The sequence below is a fragment of the Clavelina lepadiformis genome, chromosome 3, assembly GCF_947623445.1.
Source record: "Clavelina lepadiformis chromosome 3, kaClaLepa1.1, whole genome shotgun sequence".
NCBI lineage: Eukaryota > Metazoa > Chordata > Ascidiacea > Aplousobranchia > Clavelinidae > Clavelina > Clavelina lepadiformis.
The window spans coordinates 19851997-19869867 of record NC_135242.1 but is presented as its reverse complement, the minus strand read 5'-3'; the positions used below and the strand labels follow the sequence as shown (position 1 = coordinate 19869867).

Sequence of the window (17871 nt, the reverse complement as noted above, 5' to 3'; positions counted from 1 at the left end):
TTTATGTGCAGCAAAGAGCTCAAAATGTGGTCTAGAGCAATACGTAGTTTAGGAAATAAATCTAAATATATAGGTTGCATAACTGCTGTAGGCGGATGTGTTTATGCCGGCTATGACTTGACATCGTCAAAAGTGAAGCTAAACTTTATAAAGTTTAGCCAGCAGGTGACCTGTTTATCATGTAAGGAAGAACGTTCTCCAGTGTCCATTTCTTTTATGGCTGCTCCGGTAACGAGCATCGAAAATCTTCTAAAATGTCCTACATCTACTGCTACCAAAATGGAACTGCTTATTATGGAAATACAAGCCAGTGTTTGTAGAGCAATAGAAGCCTTGGAAGGAGGTGACAAGAAGTTTATTGTCGACAAATGGAGCAAAGACAACAATACTGGTGGTGGTGTGACTTGTGTTTTGCAAGATGGTGAAGTGTTTGAAAAAGCTGGTGTCAATGTTTCGGTTGTTCACGGAAGTCTTAGTGAAGGAGCTGAAAAACAAATGAGAAGCAGGGGTCGTAACTTTGTGCGGCACGACGATGGAACGTTACCTTTTGTGGCAATGGGTGTAAGTTCAGTCGTACATCCTACCAATCCATATTGTCCAACTGTACACTTTAACTATCGCTATTTCGAAGTGACCAGTGCCGATGGTGAAAAGACTTGGTGGTTTGGAGGGGGCACAGATTTAACCCCGATGTATTTGGATGAAAATGATGTTAGGCATTTTCATTCAGAGCTGAAGAAAGCATGCAACAAACATGGAAATGATTTATATCCAAAATACAAAAAATGGTGTGATGAATATTTTACGATTCCAATTCGGGGAGAGCGCCGGGGTGTGGGTGGTATTTTCTTTGATGACGTTGAAGGTCCTGATGCTGATTCGGCTTTTGCTTTTGTCAAGTCATGTGCAGAGTCAGTTATTCCAAGCTACATTCCTATAATAGCCAAAAACAAGCACAAATCATTTACTCCCGAAAACAAACAGTGGCAACAGCTTAGACGTGGTCGTTACGTGGAATTTAATCTAATTTATGATCGAGGAACAAAGTTTGGCTTTCAAACTCCAGGAGCTAGAATTGAAAGCATATTGATGTCTTTGCCACTTACTGCAAGATGGGAGTACATGCATACACCAAAGCTAGGTTCCCAAGAATATAAACTCTTGAAAGTTCTAAAAGAACCAAAGGATTGGGTGTAGAGAAGCTGCTTTAATATGCATGGTCTACGCACTAGTTATGATATCATTTAGCAGTTTAATTGAATCAGTGGCTGAAGCCTGAAAGTCATAAAATTGAAACTAATACCTATTACCTTATCTTTTGATGAATATCTTTCTGAGTCTTCAGGACAGTACACATTTTACACCGGTGTTTTCACTTCTTTTCACTCCCAGGAAGAGCTTATTCTTCCCAGGTCCTCATTTTGTCCCTTCCCTCGTTTAATTATAACCTTGTCTTGGGCAACAGCCATATTATCATGTTGACAGTTATTTTTCTTTCAAGTTACATGACCACTATGGTTTGTTTGTAAAAGCTTACTTAAAATTTTTGTGCTAACTTCAAAGCAATGAGTGCTAGCTACTTTTATTCTAAGTTATTACTTGCTATGTTCTGTAGCAATATTCCAAGACGATTAGATCACTTTGTAATTTTCACAGGCCTCATAACATTATCACAATTTTAAATACCAATATACATAATAGGGAGGATCATTTTTGGTGCCAAGGCGTTTGTGATGCAACAAGACAATTGCTAGCATTTGGGCCACCCATGTATTTGTATTTATACTGTGTACGCAATCATTTATTTCATGCCAGTTTCATTGTATTTTTGACTGAACTATTATGGCTTTATCTTTTTCGGTCACTTATTGAAACAGAAATCTGATGATTATGCAAGAATAGTTGCCATATCAAATAATTTTGTGGTTTGTTAAAATTTATTCCAACCTTTTACGGTTGCCTTAGATTTCTGATAATTTAGGGAGTTAATAATTTTTCCATACACAATATACTATTATAATGCTGGAGAAAATACTGGCATGTCTTCCGTATTACTGTAGAGGAACTGTAGTCAAGGGATTTGGTCGTGGAAGCAAAGAATTAGGGATACCAACAGGTAAAGTACAGTATGTAATTTATCTGCTTCAAGTTAGAAAATTTATTATGAGCTTAAAATAGAATTAATAAACTTTGTATACATGAAGCTTTTCCCAGATTATTGTATCATCATTTCATTGCTCTGACTTTTTTGTGTTTTTAGCAAATTTTCCAGAGGTTGTGGTAGAAAATCTTCCAAGAGATTTACCAACAGGAATTTATTATGGCTGGGCACAGGTAGATAAAGAAGAGGTCCACAAGATGGTCATGAGCGTTGGTTGGAATCCATATTACCACAATGAAAAGAAATCAATGGTCAGTGTTGTAACGTGAGAGAAAGTGTCTAATGAAAATGGAACCATAGGCATATGCAAACAGAAATGAAACATAGCAGTGTGTGTCAGTTCTATAATTACTCATTGTGCTAATGTTTTGGTGACGTAGGAAACACACGTGATACATCACTTCCCATCGGATTTCTATGGACAACAACTGAGTGTGGTAATGTTGGGTTATATCCGAGGAGAGGAAAACTTTTCATCATTGGGTAATAGCCAGACTAATCATAAATTTCAATTGATCGCGGTAAAATTACAATAGAAAATGTAAATATGTAATGTATTGGTTATTAAATTTGCGATATAGCAGAAGTTTTTAGGTTCTTCTCTCTGATAATACTAACTAACAGTACTTGGTTATTTACTTTTCTTTGTCCATCCATTCTATTTGTAACTCAATTTAAATTTTTCTCAGATGCATTAATTGAGGCCATCAACAATGACATTAGCATTGCCAAACTGGAATTAGAAAAAGAATCAATGTTGCGCTACAAGTCGGACAGATATTTCACAAAAGTAACTGACAGCATTCAAGAGATTGATAAGCCTTGGTCAAATGGAACTGACCCCCCTGCTTCTCAAGGAAGCAATCTTTGAGAGCAATTATTACAAATTTTTAGTATTATTGTTATTTATTTGTATAAGCTAACATCAGTTCCATGCAGTTTTATACAATTTGTGATTTATTACTGTCTGTTGTCTGAAAGATTTGTTAATGTAAGAGCATCTTTCTGGTTGACAAACCTTTTTTGGGCATTTTTGTTTAATTTCTCCCTGTAATTTTCACAAGAAATTGTCACTGCAACCCATATCTACCTGTCCTGTGACCCTGTGATGTAATGTGTAACACTAAGTCTTTTGTGTTAGGTCAATTTTCTAGTTGTAGGCGTCTTTAAATATTTCTAATCTATTAAATGTGTTTGTGCAACGTTCCCAGCATCATAGTACAAGTGGACATGTGGTTCTGTGATATACAACTTTTCATCAATTGATTTTTGCATCAAATTTAACTACCATTACTCAATATTCTTTTAACTACCCTTGTTGCTTGTGAATACCTCCTCACTTGAAATATGTTACCTTCAAGCTAAAATAGTCGTATCTCGGTATCTGTAAATAACTCTACTGATTTGCTCTTGGTATTAGTGTATTTGTGGTCCAACGTACCAGTCACCAAATGCAAATTTTCTATTATCTACATACTTGTAATCACTGCAAGCATTCTATCATTGTGTTTTTGGGATTTTATATTTATTTTTGATGCGGTCTTTGTTTTCTGAAGTGACCATTTTTGATTGTACATTTTATCACAGTTGCTTGCTTAGCTTTTGCCCAAACGTTTCAGATTCGCTGAAAATCCGTCACCGATTCGACATTTTATACCAAACGTCATATAAACCTACGCTCATTTGCATAGACGTTGTGATAAATCCAGTCGTAAAATAACTTTCTATTTAACTTGAAAACTATAACTAATAATGAAATGAAATTTAAATTTTGGCATGTTTGAAGAAAGCTGCCTGTTTCGACTACAATCAATCAGCGATGACGAAATGATACTTTGTCTAATTAATTGTGGCTCCCACTATGCAATGGCATCTCTGTACTGTTAAGTTATGGCAGTGTCTATTACAGAGAACACCGCACATTCAAAGTCGTCCGACCTGAGAAAACTTCTCTTTACCAAGTTAACCGGCTTTCGTTGTTTTTTCTAATCTTATGCACTCACTACCTTGAACAACGCCATCGTAGGTGAAATAGCAACTTCACTGCGATAGAGAACACTCAGATATTTCCTATAGAAGATCGCTGTACGTTTAAGGCATAAGCTTTATTTTTTAGAAATTTCGTGTTATTGAAACATAAATACAATTTTATACGATATTGAAACATAATGCTTGCACTGACGTGTCTTCCGTTTGAAGTGACGAAAAGATAATGATAAATGTTTTTGTGGTTTTCGTGTGCAGTGATTTGCGATTAATTTAATTTAATTAAGATTTGTGATCTGCAAGTGTCGTGTCGTTTCACTCACAAATATGATCACTAGCTGATCGGGTTCGTTGTATTGTAATTACTGTTTTAATTTATTTTATTTATGTCTCGACGAAAAATAAAATGTTTGAATTCTAAATAATGCGAAAAACGTGATTAAAATTGGATATTACGAGTGTGATCAAAGTCACGTATTCCATGTCATCTGCCGTGCATCTGGACAAGTAATTATAGTAAGTTATAAAAAGAACTAGACGTTAACAGCTGGGATTCCGAAACAACTTTGCATATAAGTTGCACTATTGGAATTTGAGCATACCTTTTACCTTCATTACAATTTGAACGGCCTTGCACAAAGTGTAGCAATGTTGCACTTGTTGCATATGGTTTACCTTGAACAAGGGTAGCGATACCCCTTAAAGTTTGAACGCAAATATCATAAGCTAACAAGTGCGTCCACATTCCTCAAATAACCGTCGATTAATCTGCAGCGATCTATGGTTGGTAGATCACGTGTCTGCGTCAATAAACTCACCTTCACCTGACTTCCATGAAGGCCACGTGTCCTACTCTGCCAGCACTAACTGCAGACATACTGAGAGATAAAACTCAATCTAAAAGGTTTGTTCCAACTCGTGAAACATAAGACATTCCGTGTCATTCTGCCAGCACAAACATTCATATAACACGACCAATGATAATTTAATTATATGTGAGGAATACGTCGAGAAGTCAGAAAAGTTAAGGGGATAATACTATTTGGCATGCCTGTGTGGCACTAAACGCCACAAATCCAAAAACGGATCTTGAATGCTATCTCGTTTGGTAGCCCGGTATTGTCTGCCCCCAAAGCGACGAGAAAACTATCAATTCTGATGTCCTGCTTCCCTCTTTCGGTTGTCATAGTACTGTAGGTCCACTTTCGGGAAAACGACAGAAATTTAAAATGACCGAAAGCTTTCTGAAAATAGTCCAATTTTACAAATAGTTCAAGGTTCAACACTTGGAAAAACAAAGGATGCATTACGCCCGTGATATTTCGGGTGATATTTCAAATATCAGGTCACAAAAATAGTTTTCAAAAAATATTCAGCTCAAAAAAACATATAAAACCAGGTAAAGATGCGGGAAATCATTACGTTTTGTTGTATATTATATTGATAACACTTGATTTTAAACGACAACTGCAACACATATTAAACTCACACAAATGATTGTCTGCTAACACTGCTATTAAGATATGTGCACAACGACAAAATAGCACAACAAAACTAACACTGTACAATAAAAAAAACATTTAAGTTGATCGTATAGGAATATAAACTATGTATAATGGAGCTTATGGTTTACGGATTGAATCGACCTATCTTTTTGAGAATTCTCAATATGAACAAGTTTTACTGAAAGTAATTCAGATGTCACCTTGCAATCAGATTGATATTTAAAAATATATTAAAAAGTACGGGATTTGAATTTGTGTCCATTGGGACAGTTTTTACCGGAGGAACGCTTCTTTGCAAAGTTAATTTTCCTCAAAATTTAAGCTTAAGTGTTTGATACTTGTTCAACGTACAACTGTAAACCTGTAGAAGCAGAATACAATATTTAGTCAACACTGAAGAACGACTTGGAAAAAAACATATGACATAACACAAAGAAAAAATGAAATGTACAGCAACATTTTCATCGACTTATTGATTTCGTAAGTACGACATGCACATGGCACCACGATTTGACATGATTAGAGAACACAGTGTATTTCGTGCAAAACAGTTTTTATCCAGTCTTAAATAGTCTGGAACATAAGACTGTTATCACTAACTTGCAAAAATAGACAGTGATTTAATGGTCCTAGCGCCGTTTTATAAAGTTGGTAGATACTAAAAATCATTAACGGCACGCCAACACAATAGCTATAGAATGCGCAAAATACACAACATAAAAACCGCAGTGATGAATGAAATCATAACATTCGGACATTTAATCAACAAAACACAAGAAATCTTTCACATCTCACATGGACAAGACTGCCCTGAGCGGCTACTGGTGACCACCATCATTCTTTCCATTCATAAAAATCATCAGGAAGACGTCCACTACGCTTAGCAACGATGGGATACTTTGTCGTGCGTGATGTTGACTGACGTTGAAGCTCATTGTCACAATAACTAGACTGACTTGCGATTTCATCTTCAATCTCGGAAAAATCACTTTCACTCACATCGATGAAATCCTCGTTCTGAAGACAAATACCACGATTATAAATACCACCTATCACAAAACAAGTACCTGGCAGAACCAAATGGGATCCTAGCGACGCAAGCAAAAGTACACACTATGGCAATTTACAGAAATAAACTTACTGCGGTTTGTGTTAATTCCTCCCTTGATTTTAACTGACATAACATATTAAGCTTCATGTGATGTCAAAGCACAAAATTCATTTATGTAAACTTATAAACTCTCCTGTTCCTGATATGATAGATCGGATTCTTCCCAAACGTCCTTTAGTTTTTGCTACTAACGCGACACCGTTCCTATGGCATGCACCAACACACCTGCCCTATGCATCACTGACTATCACATCAAAGTAACCAGGGTTTCAATGTCAAAGTATACCTCCATTGGGTTGCTGGTGATGATCATGGCCGAATCATCCCAGTCCAGCTCTTCTTCTTGGACTTCCTTAACAACATGTTCGTTCATAACGATGTCCTCCTCTTCCTCATCAATACCAGTGACGTATCCGTGAAGTCTGACGTAGAGGATTGCAGCAACGGTTAGGATGAGTAGGCAAGCAACACAGACAGCAATGATTATTGCCGACACGGTGGTGGTTGTGTAGTGACCTGCAGTGATGTTAATTTATATTTTTGAATCCGTTTCCTTTACTGTCGTCAGCAAGAAGGTATAAGTTTATCTCTTATTGTTGGGTTAATAATTGAATGCCACAAAGTAGATGTTAACATAATATAAAGTCACGTAATAGAGTTCGGATTTCAGTGAAGAAATGTCACACAGAAGTAATCTGCTGCCATGGCGGAAGTGTTTTTAAACTAGAAAAACGCTCTTTGGGTGTTTTTCTTGTTTACTTCTGTTAATTAAACTATCATTATTATGTAGAATATCTGCTTCTTGGTGAGACTGACAAACAAGTTTTAAAATATCATTCTCATTGTTATTGTTCACAGTGTTATGATTATTCCTGATTTTGTTGCACTAATAGCGACGGCTTGGTATGCTAAGTCAGTTATAACACAATCCAAGTTATGTTGTTCATCGTTATAGCAAAAGACGTTTACTGTAAGTTCTTTGCAGGGAAAGAATTAAAGTGATTATAAACATGCTTCTACAAAGTAATGCTAAAATCAAAAGGCAATTAGTGGCTTATTTATTAAAAAAACCATCAGTTGTTGAAAAAAATCATAATCCTGACAATTAACTCATTTACTTCCTTCAGCATTCGTCATAAAGTTGCCATCAATATTGTCAGGTGTTTCTGCTCCTGCTGGGTTCAGTCTAACAGCACCAACATCTGATGCCATCAGAGCCACGGAAAGCGCCTCCTTTCTAGGCTGAAACGGAGGAATCTCAGCAGGAATCAGCTGAGGACTTGGATGAAATACTGTTAACTGGAAGACAAAAGGATAAAGTATTGTAGTTTTACTTCAGAAACATCTGTTGGAATAAATCACACAAAAATACTTGGCATTAGTAAGTACATTTATTGAGTGCTCAGTAAAAAGTTTGAACACAAACTATCAGTTTAAAAAGTATAGGTAGCTACTGAAAATTTTACGTGAAGTTTTAATTATTTATTGAAAAACATGTAATACCGTCAGCTGGAACTGGTTGCTTTGGTAACGACCATTTAGTTCTGAACATGAAATAATAAAGATAACGTCATTGATGGTCTTGGCCTGTTGATTTTGATAGACGACTGTTCGTAGAATCTGTTCATATACTTCTAGCTTCTGTATTCCTAGTAAGATAAGAATCTATTACAATAAAGAGGCTTTGTGCGTAAAAGAACAATGAACAACAATTTTCTTAGGCACAGCATTGTTACACAAAGCTGTTTAAAGGACTGCTTTAACTCTAAATTTATGATTGAACTATGTTGTCGTAAAAGTAAATTCAAAAAATCCAATGAGTTTTGTCCGGTTAAATTCAAGCATTAGTGAAGAATTAACAATTAGCCTTTCAATAATTTCTAAGAAATACACAAACTTGTTTAATATGTTTCACAATAAACAAATTAAAAATAAAAACTTATGCAGACAGTGAAATATTTGACACTTAAGCTTTGCAAAATGGATAATATTTTACCTCGAATAGCAATTCCATTTTTAAGTTTTTCTAAAATTAAACCATTCTGAACAAGGCGGTTTCGTTTCTTCGCTTTAAATTTTCCCCAGCTTCCATTGCCACCTTCTACTTCTAACACAAGGCAACGATCAAGATTTTGTTCCTGAACAATATCACCTGCAAGTTTAAGCATTTTGATGTCAAATCGGTGCCTTTTTTCTTCAATCAGTGGCTCTGACACAAGGTTCATAAACGTAACTGCTTGTACAAAGGTGGGCAAACTGCGGCTCGCCGACATGTTTTAATGTGGCTCTTCTAGCTGAATAGTAATATCCATTATTGTTCATTATCCATGCATTGTTTACCATGTTTGTATTGACACTACTGATTTTGCGGCTCGCTGTTGTTTGTAGTTTTCCGCAAGTGACTCTTTCACTGAACAAATTTGCCCACCTCTGTGCTAGTAGATAACTAATAAAAACTTTACAATTATAATTAATTTAAGCAATCTCTAGAGATAACAACCCTGCCAATATGTAAACATTAATATATATCAGCACAAAGAGCACATAAACACAGACATAAAAAAGCGAAATAACTTATATCCTTACTTTGGCAATGGATTTTTATGATTTTCAAGGAATTCAGCAGTATAATTGCTTAAAACAAGTAAAACAACTTATCAAGTAAGCAAAATCTGACAAGAGTTGTAGCTTCCCGGTGTTGCCTAATTTGCCTTCCCTTGCACCCAAACCAAGCACAAATACATTATCCAAACCTTGCTTCAAATTATTCTTTGCTTCTGAAACTATTTTGATATCATCGAAAAGATAAAGTTCGCGGCTGAGAACATCACTTTCAGGAAAGGACTTGAGTTGACTTCCGGACAGAGTTATAACAGGGTCTGAAGGAGGAAGAACTTTGATGTAGGTTTCCCGTGGAGGGATGTATGAGCACTTTGGAGCAGTTGGCAAACATCTGCAAATAATGTTGATACATGAAAACATTGTCAAAACGATGTCAAACATTAAACAGTAAAAAATTATTGACCAATGACTGTTAAGAATTTATATTTTATTCGATTTATAAACAAATATATTGTGGTAAACAGGTAAAGACAGAGGAGAAACTTTAGGCCTATCGCGCATGCTGTCAAATACAACCTGAGCAATTGCAATTCAACCAAATTTTAAAGGAAATGGTCGTTACACAACCAGCTTTTAGGATAAAAAAAAACTTGTGTACAACCATACTCGAGTGATGTTTCTATTGACACACTGCGAATTCCAGGTGTCGGGAAAGTTCTGCTATTATAATAAACAATCGTTTGAAGATCAGAAAAAATATCATTCAAGCTGTTTGATGTTATCATCAGCGTAAAGTTGGAATCATGCAGTTGAGACTACAAAATACACATAAAAAAGTTCATTGGTTGCTAATCCATGAATACATGCGAAAATACGTGAAATGCTTTGAACAGATGTGAAAAAGTGTGCTGAAAAGATTTTTGCAATAAATGCAACAAACTGATTTGTTAAAGTTATCGAAATTTGAAACTATTGATTGATTATAAATTTATAATGCATGCATGTGAAATTTAGATTAGGCAGAATACTAGAAATAACAAGACAATTATTGCAAATTTAATTGTCATAAATTATGCGTAAGGCAAATTACTCGCACTACCGTTTGCCATAAAGACAGTATCAGCAATAACATACTTTTGCTATAGTACTATGTGCTTTGGACTAGGAAGCAATATTCTCAAAGTTAGCAAAGCTGCTCTCATCACAGAATAATCTTACAGTATGTTGCTTAATGCTCCTGTCATCTGTTTCCCCATCACCATGGTGCTGGTATATTAAACCTTCCTTACACTGATCAACACATGTGAGGATTTCAAGTTGCTCCAGTGAACCATGGTGGATTGCTAGATCTGAAAGTTTCCCGTTAAAGTGATGCACATATTCCATCAACCGCCCTGTAAATAAATGAATCATCGTTACCTCTTACTCTTCATTTTGAGTGAAATAAATGTCAGGATAAGAATGGAATGATGTTAACCATGAGCAAATGCTGGACTTCTAAGTGATGAGAAAAGAAACATTCTTATTTTACAGAGTTTCAGTTTAGATTGCAGCCCTGAAGTGCACAAGGAAAAGGGCAGTGTGTAACATTCTATCTCTTCTACTGGTAGTATATTTCTGTTTCACTTCAATACAAGAAATGCCCATTGCAAACAAAGTGGTTAAAATATACTAAGACAAAACAAAGGTTAAGGCACATTTTTAAAAGTTCAGACATCACAAAATAGCAAAGTGATTTAAATGATACCTTCCCATGATGCCCCAATCACCCATTTTGAAGGTTTCCGAGTACCTTGCAGTGGATAGTCATCAGCGATAAGGAATGGAGAATGTTCTTTGCCATTAACTAACAATGTGGCATTTGGAAAATCGATGTTTAGCAAGATCCGATACCACTTCTCATTACACTGCAGTTAAAAAACAATTTATATTTTGATATAATTACATGATCGTATTCTGTTTATTTTTAGAAAATGTTAAACAAAATTAGAAGACCAAATTGGCACACCATCTGAAGCAAAACATAATCCCTATGTTCCCTATTTTGTCAAGTGTGAGTATAAACAGTAAACACCATATCTATAGATAATTCATATCAGGTTTGAAGTTGATGGTAACAATTAGAATGACAATCAACATTACTTTTAAGACATGGCATAAAAATAGTTTGAAAAATAAATAAGTGAAGTATATGTAAACATATACGCAAGTAAACTATGTCTAAATTATATACTGTAGATACATATATATGCCGAAAATTGAAAAATTCTATCCAAACTAGCTTCTTAATTAAGGCATGTAGACTAATAATTAAGACTGTGAGAAAGCCAAGTTTAATCAGGAGAACACTCAAGTAAATGTCAGAAATATCAATCAATACAATGCCTTACTACAGAAAAGTTGTAAACTGAAGTATGCTTCCTAGGCATGAATGAAAATGTTGCAATATGAATATTATCGGATATTGTGGCAGATGTTTATAACTATTCCAATTCGTGTAAAATGAGAAAAAGCAATTTGCTGTTAAGAACAAATAACCACAGGCACTAATGGCAACAGCCTAGAGATTACAAACAGCTTGCTAGGGTGCATAGATCAATAAATTCCATTATTTATACGTCATTATCATCCAGCTTCCAATGCCATTCAGCAGGATTTAGTGAACGCTTCAGGCCATGTTCATTTCGTATCAATAACACCAGATGACAATTCTTGGTGTAAATTGAAAAGTGATGACGACTCAGACCTAAGTTGAGAATTATGAAAAAAAAACGAAATATGTTTGTAAGATTTCTGCAATTAAATAGTTTTGACAAACAAGGCAACCAATGAGTGTCAATTAAATTATTGAACATCATAATGAATTTTCATTCCAAGTTTAATGCTTCTAAGTTAAATTTTTCTGAAGTCATTTTTTTAATTGAAATCATTTAATATGCAGTATAATACGAAAGAACCAAAGCAAAACTTTACTTACTTGATTTATCAGACTTGCACAGAATTGTTGATTTTCTTTGGTTGGTTTCGTTTGGATCTTGGGAAATTAACATTCGAAAAGATATGGAATAGATGGAGGTTAAATTAAGTTTAATTAAGTCATCATAAACTTCTTCGTTTGATATCTCAAGTGCTTGATCAATCCCATTAAACTCATAAATTCTCACACCATGCTCAACCACATCTCTCTAGAAAAACATAAATACTTGCTTTTTGCTTTGAAATAAATGCGTGATAACAATATAGTTGAAACATGCATTTCGAGGGCAGACTTCTTCCAGCAACATGTTCCAAGTGCATCAGAAATCAGATTACTACTTAACAGTTTACCCTGTATGCAAAGCATTAACACTCCCTTCTGTGAGCACTATCACATGATGACATATTAATGGTTATTTACTCATTAAATTACATGTTTATATTCCGTAAATTATTGAATTCACTTTATTGAATTAAATTCTATAAACTTACTCGCAATGTTGGTGGCAATGCAAAATCAAGATCAGTCTTCTCCATAAGTTGCTTGTATTGATAAAAAGATGGCAGAAGTTCTGTTATTTCTTTTTCCTCGGTATCTAAAGAAACAGGTTATGTGCTTGTTAATTCAACTATTGAATATTTTGATAATAAATCCAGCGGTTTGATACATTCATTTTACATTGATAGGGAATTTTCACACAGCAAACTAGCCAGTTTGCTTCAAAAGTCCAGTTTTAATTCTAGTTAACAAAATATTCTTAAGTCGAAAAACAAGCCACTTGTGAACATATAATAATACCATCTTGTCACCAAATTCCATATTTTCGATGGTGAATAAACAACCTTCTCTATTGTATGTGTTCATGTTAGACACAGATGGAACTTACTGGTTAGAATGGCAGTTAAGATTTAACAAAAAGCTATGTTACTATGCTCTTTGATGGAAGACCATGCAAGACACATAAATTAAAATGTATTGATTCACGTGCAATTTTGCCACATCCTCAACATATTTGGTGCTTCAGTTCACAAGTTTGAGTTTATTAAGTCCGAAATAGGCTGTGGCCAAGATGCATTTATAAACTACTGTACTAAGTACTATCGTCAATTACCACATAATCTTCTAGCATCTTTGAGAGTGTAGGTGTCACGATCACATCCTGTGATGGCATTCACACTTCCAGTATCCAAACGCACACTTATGTCAACTCTCACAACATCATCGGACGGCATGCATAGATTTACTGCAGGATTGCTGAAGATTTGCACAGCATGTGTTTCACTTGGGATAAAATCAACAAATTCGTTGATACCTGTTGTATAGAAAACGTTGATAATTTTTTTATAAATAAACTTTTGTAGTATTAAATATTATTCGTATTTGAATATCTAATAAAATATAGGTCAATACATAGACGTTGTTTTAAACATATCAATACAGATAAATGCAAACAGATATTAGAGTCTTGCAATTTAAAAATTTTTCATTAAAAAAATTAAGAGGGTCCAATCTTTATTTGACTTCATAAAACATTAATCTGTTGAGAAAGCCTCATAAATAATTCAAATGACTAAAGTAAGGCTTTACTGCAGTTGATCAAATGATGAACTATTCTTAATGCTAGCAATTGTAATAGTTATTTTCTATTCCATGTTATACATTTGTATAAAAAGACCTAAAGAGTATAAATACATATTTATATATATAACATATATATCATGCTTAGTATTCTTTACCTCAATAAGGCCATATATTTGTAACAAAGTGGACTTCAAACTTTTTACATAAAGTTTGAGCAAACTTTAATAAAAATACAATATATTTTGCAATTTCTACCGCAAATATAGTGATTTTTGAACTAATCTTATTAAGTTTTGCAATAAAAGAAAGATGCAATTAAAACATTACCGTAAAAAACACTTCTTACCAGACCAACCCACAGCACATGGAGGAAGCATTTTGATGGAAACTAAAGTAGGTGATGATTTTTGTCCGTCACAGTCCAAAGCAATCACCGACACATTGATCCAACTTTCCTTGACAGCTTTTAGGAGTTTCATTGATGTCACCACACCTAATTTTGTCACACAAATATCTTTAACAAAAAATACTTTCGATTCATTGAATAACAATGGTAGGCTTGTCATGACATAAAAATGTCAGTCATACATTACATCAAACTTGCGGTCGGTACAACAATAAATTTGAAGAAAAGTAAACAAATATCATGTTTCAGATTCAATGAGTCTTCTTAATTAACGCAAGTGCTTTCGAAGTTTGAACTTGCTTCGTCAGGTGAAAGCTAGTATGCAAACCTACGTACAGAACTCTTGTCTACTTATTTAAACCTCATTAAGTGGCTTTAAGCTTATTAGAGTAAGCTTGCTTACTTGTTGGATTTAAGTTTGTTAAAACTAGTGCGCTAATACGAAAAATTCAGTTAAACATGATATACTTATTAAATTTTTTTCACACGTAAAAGATTACTGCGATTCTGTCATCAACCATAACCAATAACTTGGTCAGTTGCATAAATCATTAACAATGAAGTAAATAAATTATAACAAAAATAACTGCAAAAAACAGATTTACTGCTGTACCATTTTTATCAATGTTAAGCACATCTGCACCATCTCCGAACAGGACATATTTACAGATTTCTCCATAATTCTGGGAACAATCATCATCAACTGCTACCACATTGATGATTGGCTTCCCAGGTAAAATGGGTTCCTCAGTCTCAAAGTAGTTGTTTAAGATTTTGAAATATGGATCATGATTATTGATATCAACAACAGATATGTGCAGACTAGACCTACGGAAAATCCAAAGTTAAAAATACAGCAACGCATCAAAAACCAATTATATTGTTATTTTATAGTGTATGTTACAAAACATTCTTTCAGTATGTACTGTACGATATATAATCTATATCCACGTTACTTCTCATCAAAACATAAATCATACAAAAAAGTTGCCAGTTATTGTAAATGCTTCAAGGGAGAATATTACTGTATTTCACAACTGACTGACTTGCGAGAATTTCTTTGTCCAATAATATTTCCATCTTTGTCATTCCCAACTCCACAATCATGAGCAGTTACGTAAAGGGTATAAGTTTTCTGTTGTGCACAATCAAGAAACTTTTGACCATCCTTAAGTCTTATTTCACCTGTTCCACTTCTCTTGTCGATTATGGCGACTGTAAATGGAAGTTCTGAGGATTCACCTTTGTTTGTGTGGAGACGATATTGACAAATTAACCCTGTAAGATCAAATATGATTGAATATCACAATTTTAATTTTCAATTTTCTGAAGCAACAATTATAATAATTTTGCAAATTTTATAACCAATGGCATATGATAAACCAATTAAAACTGCATTCAGACTAAACCAAACTTTTTATAGAGCAAAAAGAAAATTACCTATTATAATGTTCATAGAAAAAAGACAAAATGTATGTGATAATCAAGAAGTGGCTTCTACCTGGTAAAGCAGGAGCATCTTTATCAATAGCAACAAGAGGTGAATCAAGCACAACAACATTGGAATTTTCCGAAATGGTTCCAACAAACGATTTTACCATAGATGGATTATGAGAATTTACATCTGTTGTGAAGATAAAAGTTAAACATGTTAGATCTATTTTTATCTGCAAAGTATAAGACCATCAAATCTGTCCATACTATATACAGTATATATGTATATAAAATTCTTGTAAAACTGTACATTTTTTGCACTTACCTTTTGAATTTACATAATATCCAGAAACATTAACATTCACAAGGAAAAACACCAATGTTAAAAGTTCAATAGTTTTTTGAAGCATATCTGTTTTTATAAAATTAATTTTCTCCACAGCAAGACAAACCCTTAATTGGTTTTGTTTCTTTTAACAGCTTTCCAACAATTACATTTAAACAAATTAGCCAATCTCTAGCAAATTAAACCAATAAAAAAATTCTGTCTTGGTAGTACAGTAGCTATATTTCTGTAGCCTGTTTAAGGGCAAGGGTGAAAATTGTAGAATCAAAACATTTATTTTCTCCAACAGTTTAAAGCGAAAACCTAGCCTGTAGGCCTACACCGTCACAAAAATGCCCTGTTAATATTTCACTTTATTAGGCCTAACCATTAGTCCATTACGAAACCAAACTTGGATCTTCTCCTTCACTTAATACTTGAAAGCGCTACAGAACGTTTATCTTTTCTCTTTATAGTGGATTTGGACTGAATCGGCAGCAATTGCAAATTTTGTCAAATTTTTTTTGTCGATGACACCGGATTCTTCCATAACCTTGTAAGCTAAACAAGCTGAATGTTTAGTTACCATCTCTTTACTGAACCTGAACTCAGGCGACTTTTTAAATATTCCCAATGTTACAATGAAACCATGATAAAATTAGCTTCTTCTAGATCCCGTCCAGCAGCGTCTTAAGGCTACAAGTCTACTCCGCAGCCTCACAGTCTGCACACACTGACACACATAAAGTAGGCAATTGGCCTAGTCCTTGTTTATGTTTACAATTTAAAACCACATGGCCACTCTGCTCTACGCATCATTCATCTTGGCGTGCATGGAGCGCTACCTAACGAATAGAAATATATCGTATTTATAATCGCACAGTGATGATGTTAAACATACCTTGAAATTGAAGAAGTGACAAAATCTTTTAGAGAGTGAGTATTTTTCCGAAATTAAGACAAGCAGCCCCAAAATAGGCTCTTAGGCCAGGATAATGGGTATGCAAAAATTTCATTTTAGTTATTCAGTATTTAATTAAAGTTAGATTTAGATTAGAAGGTAGATTTAGGTTACGCTTAGGTTATTAGGTTACTAGGCTATGTTATAAAATTTAAGTTAGGTTAATGAGAAACTGTGAAAAAGAGCTTTGAACGCACAAATTGTTCCGGTGAAATACTGACAGCCAATCTTTTCACCTAGGAATGATTTAAATGGCTCACTAATTCTATTACTTATCTGGAAATTATCATCCCGATAGCCAAAGCAATGAACAATAAACTGTTTGCTCTATATTATCTATGAGTTAAGGGTTTATACAAAATGTCGACCATATTAATCCTGTGGTCCTGGAAGAGTTCGACGTTAGGCTAATCGACAAAATAATCATCCTGAAACCACCTGTGATTTCAACATTGATCTATAAAGCGAACGTAATTACTAATTCCAAGCAATTTGCTGGTGCCCTCCATCCAGAAAGTAAAAACCTGGTTTTATCGCTTTATTTAGGACTCTAAATGGGGCAAGTTAAACGTTGTGTGCAAGCTATGCTTGAGTTGAATGCATAGAATACGATGAGCTGATGGTTGAACATAACATAATAAGTTAAACTTAAATTCTCTATTAATAAACTTGCGCATTTCATTAGTACGCTATATGGTGCAATGTAAAATAACTACAAATCATCCATAAAGCCAATTGAGCATATGGTCATCGACGTTCAAAATTCAGGGATTGGTCAGTAAAAAGAAATCAATCTGAGGGATTATAACAAAAAATGGGCTCTATGGAGAGCTTACCTGCGATGCTTACGACTGTAGAGAAT

At 34.4% G+C, this 17871-nt stretch overlaps 3 protein-coding genes across 4 annotated transcripts; 2 read left to right on the top strand and 1 right to left on the bottom strand.

Moving 5' to 3' along the window:
* LOC143449770 (oxygen-dependent coproporphyrinogen-III oxidase, mitochondrial-like) lies at nucleotides 1-1966 on the top strand. The gene has a single exon (XM_076950091.1). It carries the CDS (start codon nucleotides 4-6, stop codon nucleotides 1195-1197), a length of 1194 nt encoding a protein of 397 aa, XP_076806206.1. The 5' UTR covers nucleotides 1-3; the 3' UTR covers nucleotides 1198-1966.
* Nucleotides 1967-1974: 8 nt separating this feature from the next.
* LOC143449771 (riboflavin kinase-like) lies at nucleotides 1975-4588 on the top strand. Its single transcript, XM_076950092.1, has 4 exons — nucleotides 1975-2116; nucleotides 2261-2412; nucleotides 2542-2644; nucleotides 2851-4588. Exons 1-4 carry the CDS (start codon nucleotides 2020-2022, stop codon nucleotides 3030-3032), a joined length of 534 nt encoding a protein of 177 aa, XP_076806207.1. The 5' UTR covers nucleotides 1975-2019; the 3' UTR covers nucleotides 3033-4588.
* Nucleotides 4589-5498: 910 nt separating this feature from the next.
* LOC143449619 (calsyntenin-1-like) lies at nucleotides 5499-16545 on the bottom strand. Of its 2 annotated transcripts, none has more exons than XM_076949888.1 (18): nucleotides 16049-16545; nucleotides 15791-15913; nucleotides 15336-15567; nucleotides 14903-15117; nucleotides 14230-14376; nucleotides 13414-13614; nucleotides 12794-12897; nucleotides 12303-12510; nucleotides 11944-12071; nucleotides 11073-11232; nucleotides 10544-10719; nucleotides 9992-10140; nucleotides 9517-9716; nucleotides 8760-8915; nucleotides 8267-8412; nucleotides 7882-8062; nucleotides 7050-7279; nucleotides 5499-6669 (listed from the first exon to the last, which is right to left on the bottom strand). In XM_076949888.1, exons 1-18 carry the CDS (start codon nucleotides 16131-16133, stop codon nucleotides 6487-6489), a joined length of 3024 nt encoding a protein of 1007 aa, XP_076806003.1. In that variant the 5' UTR covers nucleotides 16134-16545; the 3' UTR covers nucleotides 5499-6486. The 2 variants fall into 2 exon arrangements, with proteins under 2 accessions (XP_076806003.1, XP_076806004.1); XM_076949889.1 differs by having other exon boundaries at nucleotides 7050-7281; nucleotides 7887-8062.
* Nucleotides 16546-17871: the final 1326 nt, after the last annotated feature.